The sequence below is a fragment of the Rhagoletis zephyria genome, unplaced genomic scaffold, assembly GCF_001687245.7.
Source record: "Rhagoletis zephyria isolate East Lansing unplaced genomic scaffold, Rhagoletis_zephyria_1.1 Rzeph_scaffold_00630, whole genome shotgun sequence".
NCBI lineage: Eukaryota > Metazoa > Arthropoda > Insecta > Diptera > Tephritidae > Rhagoletis > Rhagoletis zephyria.
This window is the reverse complement of record NW_016157714.1, coordinates 166,405-177,762: the sequence shown is the minus strand read 5'-3', so window position 1 is coordinate 177,762 and position 11,358 is coordinate 166,405. Positions and strand designations below refer to the sequence as shown.

Here is an 11,358-nt window from a genome sequence, read left to right as displayed (position 1 = left end):
ACAGACGGACGGACGGACGGACGGACGGACGGACAGACAGTCACCGCTTAATCGATTTCTCTTTTCATTCTGATCATTTATGTATACATTTGTCTATATCTATCTCGATTCGTTTTGTTACAAACAACCGTTATGTGAACAAAGTTATAATACCCTTGTGCACAAGTGCGCTCGGGTATAAAAAGTGTTTGCTGCTCTTCTCGCAATTTCTAATGAAAATAGAAATTCACTACTCGAAGAAACGTCAAAGAATGTGAATTTTAGCGAAAATTTGGTTTAAGTGCTACTGTTTTCAGCATTTAACAGTTCATTATCATTTACGGTTTAATATAACAAGTGAAACACTGAACTGTGATAATCTGTATTATTATCTATAATAATAGAGAATAATTTGCAATCTTTTACACTTTTGTAATTAATTTCGGTCACTATTACACAATCATGACTTGTGCCACTCCGCCATAGTACGGTTGTTGCTCCCTTTCATACCACAGTAATTTTGTATACAACTCTGAAACAACAAAATTCATGCTCCTTCTTATTATCAATAATCAAAAAAAGATAATATCAACCCTGATAAGAATTTACCCTCGAGTAGTAATTAAAAAAGGTTTATTACTGTATATACTGTGATTTTGCCACCATCGTCGTACAAATCAAGATCACACTTGAACTTCGGTGAGTAAACATGAGCGACGCAGCGAATTATGCGGTTGCGTGTTTGGTTAGTTAAGATGAAATTAGTCAGGAACGCAGAACTTATACTTAAACGCTGTCTGTATACGCAGAATTCTGTCGATTACTGGAGCCCGCAGTGAATACGCAGAAACCAGCTGTTTACTTCAGTGTTGCCACTCATCCATGCCTTTTCGTAAACTTACCTTTTCAACTACAATTTTTCGTGCTATAATATATCGTAGCTAAATATAAAGTACTTATTCTTCAAGAAAAAACCTTATTCGATAGTAAATTTCAAATATTTTAAACGTATTTTTAATAGGAACTTATATTTTTTCACCAGTGCAAAACACACACTGGCAACCATCTATATAAGGAAGAAATCAGCCGCCGCGGAAAAATTTAAATTCCGCAGATTTCTGCGCTACGGGCTACAACTACAGAAAAATTCTGCGTTGTTGAGTTTTCATTTACATGGCGTTCTGGTAAGATAGATCGTGTCAGCTGACTCGGGTTTACGTACCGGCAGCGTCGCCACTAACAATTTTTCCCCCCTACCAATTTTCTTCCCAAATCCATACATACAAAAAATCCGAATACAAAACATTTACATACATACATATATGTACCTGGTACATTGCAGGTCCAGTCTTAGGCACAGAGATGAGATCATTTAAAATTTTTTGGTTGTATGAATTATATACATACAATATGTACCAATAAGTTTAATTTCTCAAAAGTAAATTTAAATCAATTAATTACTAGGGATGGGTAGTGGGGGGTTTAAATTCGATTTTTTCCGAATTTCGAACATTGTTTAAACATTCGATTATTCGATTCGAAATTTGGTGGTACAAGTTCGATTTAATTCGAGGTTTTTCGAGTTCTCAACAATTTTCTTACTGAAAATTTAAGTTTGTTTGTGAGAAAGATAGCTCTAATTAAAAAATGGATTCAATTGAACTTACATTAAAGTGAATAATTATCCGTATCGCTCTTCTTAGCTTAACAACCTTAAATAAATAGAAATAAGAAGTATTTTTGTCTCAAATAAATCAGCCCTATCGCCAATTCCATGTGAATAAATCAGGGACCCAACCGGTTATGACTTTTGTAATAAAAGTTTCGAGAAAAAAGTTATTTTGTGAGTTTTATTTTATGAGAAAAAAAAATTACTGTTATAATTTTACTTTTATTTTTTCAGTCAAAAAATAACGGTTAAAATGTGACTTTTATTTTTTCCGGCAAAAATAAAAGGCTTAGCTATATAACAAAAAAACCTTAGGTCTAAATAAAGTAAATTTGGTACCAATCGATTCGTCTTGACTTCTGGATTCCAAAAATATGTAATTTGTTGATGTTCGGGTTCTGACTCAGCAAACGAGGCCAAAACTAGCTGCCGTTTGATGCCCGGGATAGCAACATATTAAATGCCAATTCTTAATGAAGATCCGTGGAGTATTTCTTTTAATTTTTCTATGTAAGTAAATATAATGAGGAATTGATTTAATAATTTTAGTTTTCGAGAAGTCCGTACTATACTGCTTATTTAAAATCATTTAAACACATAGGACATATGAAAACTTCAGTATCAGCATTGACATCTTAATTTGCAATTCAAGCGGATCGAAATTAAAACTTTTTTACTCCCAATTTTCAAAAAAAAGAACAAATGATTGTATTTCAAAACGTTCAAAAACAAAACCTTTTCATTCAAGCAGTAAATTTATTTTATAAAATATTGTTATTTAGCATTAAAAGCCAAATTGTTTCCAAATTTTGGACGGACAAATTATAACGTAAGTCCGTTAAAACAAGTTTCAATGCTGAAAAATCTCGTTCAACACTAACTTACTTCTACTTAGTGAGGGTTATAATCCCTAAGCGAGGCCGAAGGCCGCCCACGCAGAAAGGTGTTCTCTGCAAAAGGTGTTAGCCCATTTTCTTCGCAAAACAGAAAGAGAATTCTACTTTGGTAGGGTTATAATCCTTAAGTGCGGCCGAAGGCCGCCTACGCAGAAAGGTGTTCTCTGCAAAAGGTGTTAGCCCATTTTCTTCGCAAAACAGAAAGAGAATTCTACTTTGGTAGGGTTATAATCCTTAAGTGCGGCCGAAGGCCGCCTACGCAGAAAGGTGTTCTCTGCAAAAGGTGTTAGCCCCTTTTCTTCGCAAAACAGAAAGAGAATTCTACTTTGTGAGGGTTATAATCCTTAAGTGCGGCCGAAGGCCGTCTACGCAGAAAGGTGATCTCTGCAAAAGGTGTTAGCCCCTTTTCTTCGTAAAACAGAAAGAGAATTCTACTTTGTGAGGGTTATAATCCCTAAGTGCAGCCGAAGTCCGCCTACGCAGAAAGAAGACCGTCAAATATCGATCATTACAACACCCAACACATGTGTTAAACAAGTGTATGTTGAGTTGGTGCGTGTTGAATTCCTGTGTTGAGTTTGTGTGTGTTGAGTTGCCCTGTGTTATTTAGACATGTAATCGCTCCCACCATTATCTCGCTCGCGATCTCGACGGTGCACGTTGTACCCGTTGTTGAATTGCTGTGCAACTTCGTCTCTTGGACCGCAGCTATCAATATACTATGCCTTCCCATGAAGACGGTTATCTCCTCGATCTTGCTTTGTAGCCCGTTACAGTTAAATTGAAGGAGCTTCGTGTGGTACGGGAGACGTGTGGTGATGCGGGGTGTGAGTGATGTGTGTGGCCGTGACGCCATTGGCTGTGTGCGCTGCTGAGGTGGTTGCCGCCCTGTGGTGGTGGTGGGTGGCGTCGCAGTTGAGATCTGCGACCGAGCAGCGCAACACGGGCCCTGAAGTTCCCCGTCCAATCTCGCGTGGTGCGCAGACCTGAGCATGCCCTAAAGTGGCACCAGCCAAGGCAGGTGTTGCACTTGACTGATGTCACATTACGGAATATCCTGGTCTGACATACCGTGAAGATTGTAGGAGGAACCAAGAGCTGTTGTCGCACCTGAAAGACTTGCCACGAAAATAGTACATAAGTAAAAGTGCGAGTATTCCATCAACACCGATTGAATTGGTATACAGTTATTCGTATGGTAATTTCATATTCTAGCAATGCTTTTTGTTATACGAAAAGTTTGTACGAGTATGCTTAAACTTTGCACATATACCCAAGTGAATCAGACTTCATCTAGTTTTTGTGTCGCTTGTTGAATCGCAGAGGCCCAATAGCGACAAATTATATATTTTTGAAATCTAGAAGTCGAGACGAATCGATTGCTACCCACTTTACTTTATTTAGACTGAAGGCTCTTTCGGTATTTAGCCAAGCCTTTTATTTTTGCCGGAAAAAATAGAAGTCACATTTTAACCGTTATTATTTGACTGAAGAAATAAAAGTCAACTTTTAACCGTTTATATTGGACTTTTTTCAAAAAGTTAGGAAAATAAATGGCACGAAGGATTCTTATAGAGAATGTCCTGAGGACCTCAAGAGCTTTGAAAAATCCTGTCTACAACAATATTTTGTCCTTGATTTTTTTTTTTTTAAATATGATAACGGTTATTTTGGGTCCCTGGTTTTAAATGATTTTAAATAACCAGTATAGTACGGACTTCTCGAAAACTAAAATTATTAAATCAATTCCTCATATTTAATAACATAAAAAACATTCACAGAAATACTCCACGGATCTTCATTAAGAATTGGCATTTAATATGTTGCTATCCCGGGCATCAAACGGCAGTTAGTTTTGGTCTCGTTTGCTGAGTCAGAACCCAAACATCAACAGATTATATATTTTTGAAATCTAGAAGTTAAGGCGAATCGCCTGGCACCAAATTTACTTTATTTAGACCTAAGGTTTTTTTGTTATTTAGCGCCTTTCAAATTATAACAGTATTTTTTTCTCATAAAATAAAAGTAACCAAATAAATTGTGAACGGTATTTTGACTTCAACGAATTTCATCGTAGAATATAAAGATTCACAGTTATACGTTGTACTGAATATTGAAAATATACGGCACGCAGCTGTTTTCAACAGCGGATATTTTAAATTTGTTACTTGTTGCCGGAATTCAAGCAATGGCAAAGCTTTATGTTACATTTCCAGTACCTTATCGTCTTTTAATTCCAAAAACACCTCATCGCTTTTCTTAAAAGGGAGTATTTCGGATATTGTAAATTCATCCTCAATTATATTGCATAAAAAATGGTTTATGAAGTATGCAGACGTACATTTACATAATTTCAAATCGGCAAATCTTTTTGCAAAATATGCTTTTAAATCATGTGCAATATTTTTTTCTAGCCATGGAAAATGATGAAATATTCTTTTTTTGAGATCATGAAAAAAAGACGTAGTTTAAGCGCCACGGAGATAATCAAATATTTTTATCAATGCTTTAAGTGTATTGGTGTCGTCGGCTTTTGTCGGTTACACATACACTACACCGACTCGTTGTCCGTTATGCTTGATGAAAATCAAAAAATTTTGAAATTTCAATTTGATGACTGTTTATTTGATCGTCTCCATTTATGCTTGACAAAAACAAGCTCATTTGCGTTGTCAAATTCGAAATGGATAAGTGCGCGGACGAAAAAAAATTTATATTGCGATTCATTCAGAATTATGAATGTTTGCAAGCATTATGGAACATAAAGCTTGAAGCCTATACTAATCGTGGGGAAAAAAGAAAACAATCAGCCTCATTGCGTAAGTCGTAAATTAGGCTAAATTGTACGACTCGACAACATTGGCATTGTCTACTTTCGTGCTGAAATAAGTAAACGACGAAAATCGTTGAAAACTATACAGTGCTGCCAAGGTTTTCCGTTTTAATACACTAGTCGAGTGGAAATTTTAGGCAATGACGTGAGATTTTCTATACGATTCGACTATCGAAAAACGACTTGCATTCGACACGACTCTCGCAATGAGGGTGAATATGAGATACTGTTGGATATCTATAAGGAGCAGTACCCCAACGCTACCGTGGAGGACGTGAAAAGAAAAATAAATGTTTTGCGTACTAATTTTCGTCGTGAAAAACAAAGATTGGCCGAATGCAGCAAAAGTGGAGCTGGTGTTGACGATTCGCTCGCACCTAATTTGTTTTACTTTAATGAAATGCAATTTCTTACCTATGTTGAGACGCCCTGCACATCAAAAAGTACAACGGTAAGTAAAATATGTTAAAAATATTTGCGTTGGTTTAATTTTATTTTGAATGTGGACTTGTTTACATGCATAAACTTATGTATACTTTGTTTGCCAAGAAACTGACCCCTCGTCACTTAAATGTTCTGCGAAAGCGTCGCGAATTTCCTTTGCTCTATTTGAAGAATTTCGAATTTTCGTACATTCTAATGCATTAAGATTTATTTCTTTGCGCCATGAGTCGGTAACTTCCTTGTCAATTAAATCTGTGAATGTGTAAGTTTTCTTTTTGCGTAAGAAATGATGTAGATAGCAACAAGCCTAAACAATGGTTTGTGCTTTTTCTGGAGCGACGGCAATGGTGGTTTGTAGAACACCAAATCTCGATACTAATATTCCGAATACATTTTCCACAATTCTTCGCGCTCTGCTCAATCTGTAGTTAAAAATGCGTTCCTTGGTTGTGAGATTGGTGGCAGAATAAGGTTTCAAAATATGTTCCTGAAACGCCTTATCTGCAACAAAAACGTATGGCAAAACTCTATTGCTATTTGGTAGTAGTGATGGTGAAGGTATTGGTAACGATTTGCTGTAAAGCGCCTTCCCGAAATCAGTGTTTTTTATAACTCCACCATATATAAAGTTATCAACACCCGTTGCCCGAAATACCTCTTTTTGATACTGACGTTTGCACAGTCAACTCGCACATGCAATCTTATCGCGCCTTATTAACCGACTTCCAAAAAAGGAGGAGGTTATCAGTTCGTCGGAATATATATATTTTTTTTTTTTTATGTATGTTACCGCATAACTTTGGACCACGTCAACCGATTTCGATAATTCTTTTTGCATCGGAAAGGTAGTGTCTCAGAGGTGGTCCCATACTAATCTGGTTAAGATCCGATCAGCGGATCATGAGCTATATATATATATATATTTTTTTTTTTTTATGAGAGTTGAAGTCGGGTTTTTTTTTGCTAAAAATTACTTGTTTTAAGTATTCAGTTACATCAAGAATGTTTTTTGTTAGAGCCGTACAGTTGTGGAATTCTTTGCCAATAAAACTAAAATCGGAAACTAGTCCAAAGCGCTTCAAATCGGCTGTGTATTCTTTCTTCTCAAATTAAATCCTGTACCATCGTATTACAAGTTTTTTGTTTCCTGCTTTACTATTTCTTTCTTCAACTGAAAAATATAAGAAATGTTCAAAAACTGGTTTAGCAACTGATTAGTATACATATATTCTTTAAGCTACCAAAATTTTATTATTATATAATTGTTTTGAAATATGGCACTGTAAAAGACTATGTCTTATATGTGCATTTAAATAAATAAATTGAAATTTAAATTAAAAATTCGCCCATTCGTGCCAACATTCGGTACTATGAATTCATAGTTCGCATTCATAGTTGCCATGAGTACAATACTAAAAAATTTCTTGTAATTATAATATAATGAGCCCGACTCAGGCGGTTTTTTGATTTCAATATGTTTGCGTCTATTGCGCCCATGCAATTTGGAAAATTCCAGTTAAGTTTAAAATCTTCTGCAATTCGTGTCCATTCTGATTCTGATACCGGTACCTGAAAATAATACAAATTAAATGAAAAATTAATATATTTTTAATTCTGTATTTACATACATAATAATATAATACTAGAGTGCCAGCCACTGTCGAAATTCGACCATTCTTCTAGTTTTTTAAGACCCTTGGAGAGGTTTTTAACTTAGTCCGTCGTTTAACTTATAATGTACAAAATTACTTGCCGGAAAATCTCTTGCTTTCGAACTAAACCTTAACATAAATTTTTTATATATTTGAAGGTCGTTGGCAGGACTTGAAATATAACCGATACATTCCAGTTTGCCGATAAATTTCGATAATTTGATACATATCGATAATTCAGTGAATTTCAAGAACACTGAAATCCCTAAACACAACAATAAATTTCGATAACTTGATAAATTTCATTAAATTGACAAATTTCGCTAACCCATACATTTTTGTAGCTCGATATCTATCCGCAAATTTCGACAACTAATTTTCTGTGTCTATAAATTTCGACAACTCAATTAACATTGGTCAATTTCAATAATTTTACACGTTGTTATAACTCAATAAATATATATAACTCGATAAATTTCGCTAACTATAAACTTCGATGACTCGATAAATTTCAGTAATTTGATAATTTTCGATAACTAAATTTTTTATAGCAAAATTTATTTCAATTCCTATCGAAAAGTAAGTGCACCTGGACCACATTGAAGAAGTGGAACTAAAGTTGCTTATTTAGAAATTGTGAATAAAAACAATGGGTGTAGTTAATACAATTTTATAAGCTCAAGGTTATATTTTGTCCCAATAGTGTTATTGAGCTTTGTACCACGATTTGTTTGTTAGGAATAATGGAAAAAAACTACAATTCTTAAGCCGTAGAAGTTATAGCAGCTATTTCAGAGATCTCCTCATCAGACTTCTTTTTTCTAGACTTTCAGCAGGGATCGAACCCGCGTTATCGATGTGCAAAGTCAGAAGCGCTAACCACTGAGCTATGCACACCCCGTAACCTTTTGTTTTATCTTTTTTCTATCTTTATCCCTACCCAGACCTGTCGCGAGGGTAAGAATGGGGGATTCCTCCCCGGGCCCCGGGCTTTTTAAGGGGCTTGAAATATCAGAGCCATAGCTTGTTATTAGTTTTTACAATTTAATTTTGAAAGAAAACAATGCGCATGCTTTCAGTAACCATGTTAATCGATACAGAAACAAATATTTTCCCATGTAATGCGATGTCATTTAATGCCAAATCATGTGATGTCATGTTATATGATGTTATATCATGTGAAGTCATGTCATACCATATGATGTCATATCATGTGATATCGTATTATGTGATATCATATTTTGTGATGTCATGTCATGCGATGCCATATAATATCATGTGATATAATGTTATATGATATCATATATTGTGATCACATGTCATGTGCCGAATATTAAATTGATAACGCTCTCGATAACTTTGTCGATAAATATACCAATAAAAATATCAATAAATATATCGCAAAATATAACGATTCCAAAATCGATTTATATATTATTAAATATATCGACAACAATATCGATTATTACACCGATAACAAAATTTATAACATTATCGATAACAATATCAATTATTTTATCGATAACAATATCGGTTGTATTGATAGAAGTATCCATTATTACGCCGATAACAATATCGATTATTATGTCATTAACAATATCTTCATCCTCATATTTATCTTTATTTTTGCATATTCCCCGTTACCTTTACCTTATAGTGTTTAAATTAACTTTGATCGTCGTTTTATCCTGTATCTTCACGCATATTTGTTTCTGTTTTTATTTTTACTTTTACCTTTAACCTTTTCATCGTCTATGTACGTACTAAACTTTATTTTCCTTCCTATATTGGGCTTAATCCCAGTCTTATTCTTAAACCCCTTATTAGCACGTTTTTGTTAAATTAATACAACATATATTAGAAGCACTTTTTTCCGTTGCAACTATTTCCGTGTGCATCATTGCCCATTTACTCGCAACCAACGAATCGCCGCTAAAGAAGTTTCACTTCAAAAATACAATACATTTGTTTATCCTTTAGTTACCCTAACTCTTATGTATTTCTGACTGTCTCCATTTTCGTCTTTGTCTACACTTTTGCCTTCTCTTTCTTGTCTTCATCGTTATCATTTATTTCGTTATCTTCATATTTATCTTCATTTCTAAGCTTAATTTCAAATGCGAAGTGAAACAACATGCGAAACATGTCAAATTGAACATGTTGCAGCAACGAATACACGAATACGAAAATGTTTAAACGACGGTTTTGGCCGTAATTTTCAACCAATTGTGAAACCATAAAAACCAGGGCTGCAAACCACTCCAAAAATCGATGCGGTTCGGTTCAGTGGTTCGAACCACTTAGAGAAAACTTGCACCGGTACAAGAACCGGTTCATGAGTGCCTCTGAACCGCCGGTTCGGTTCGGTTCAAGTGGTTCAATTTTGTACACTAATAGCCAGTTTCACGAAAGCAATTTAAGTGAAATTTTTTTTATATGAACTTAATATGGAAACTGACAGAAAAAATAATGTTTCGCTTAAATTTCGTGAAACCGCAGTAAATGATACAAATATCAAAAAAATATGCCAGAAGCATGAATGTGCAAATTTACCAATTTTGAGTTATTGGGTTTGTATGTTATACCAAAACCCAAAATGCCATGCGTACACGTAAACCACAATATTTTACAATGCCAATTACATGAATATATGTAGAGTTAAGTCTCATAAAAAAAAACATTTAAACTAGATTTCCCAACATTTTAATTTCTACACGTTCATGTTTCCGTCATAAGGGGACGATATGTATGTATGTGTGTATAAAAACCAAAGGTTTTGTTATTGAGATCAAATTCATTTATAATATTTATCAAAACTTTGCTTTGTTAATTACAAAAATTAATATATATATATACCACACTAAGTGTGAATGATGCTAATAGTTATTATAATAGCATGACAATACTGAGAATGATTATTATGTAATAATAAATTCTGTCGTTGAGATCAAATTCAAATATCATCACACTTATGTAGATATATCTCAAAACTTTGCATTGTTAATTACAAACATTATTGTTTCAAAGAACTTTTGATAATGAATTGGAATTCATACTTGACGAAGAGACAATATTGCATCTAAGTTTGAAACTTTTTAGTCAGAATTACTAAGAAAATCGAGTGTACAGTTTTACAGCTCATTAAATTTTAGTATAACAAAGTGCAAATTTGAAGTGCCTTAAAAGAAAATTTTAAATTAACACCAATTTTAAGTCCTTCAAAGTTGCACTTTATTATACGAAAATTGAATGCGCTATAAAACTGCACACTCGATTTTTTTTATTCATTCTGACTAAAAAGTTTTGAAACTATTGTGGCAATTTGTGGATTCCTTTTAATTTTCTTACAAAGTTTGGAATTTGGATTCATGTATATGGGCAAATCTAAAAAATAGGTACACTTTCAAACAAAAAATTTTAATTTTTAAATTTGTGAGCGACCCTATGTTTTATATATCATTTTATTCGTAATCTCTTAATAAATCTACTAATATAAGTGTAATTCATATTCATCAAGTGCTTCAAAAGATAGACGAGGAATAAGTATGAAATAGAAAACAAAAGAATAAGCTGGGTTGAAATTACGCTGTTCAAGTTGTAAACTTTGAGGAAAGATTTTGAAAGTTGAACTCACTTAATTGGGATGTTCTAAATTCAATGGCATGCCCTGTTTTACCAGATTGGCTCCGGTTTTCGAGATAACGGTACTTGAAAATTTGATTAAATTTTAACTATTTAATAAATAACTCCCTCAATTTTAAAGTTATTTTACTAAAATTTTGCACATAACAGTTTTTTAATATTACCTTAATTATTCCTTAAAATTATCGAAATAGGTTAACATTAACATATAGCTCCAATACAACTGATTACTCAGATATGTGT

The 11,358-nt window shown here is 33.9% G+C and overlaps 1 protein-coding gene across 1 annotated transcript in view; it reads right to left on the bottom strand.

Annotated features, from left to right (window-relative positions):
* LOC108360798 (uncharacterized) overlaps positions 1-11,358 on the bottom strand; it is a 22,902-nt gene that overhangs the window by 10,238 nt on the left and 1,306 nt on the right. Inside the window, exon 2 of the mRNA XM_017613237.1 lies at positions 5,935-6,073. Within this exon, the coding sequence (XP_017468726.1) occupies positions 5,935-6,073 (139 nt within the window). The remainder of the gene's footprint in view (positions 1-5,934; positions 6,074-11,358) is intronic.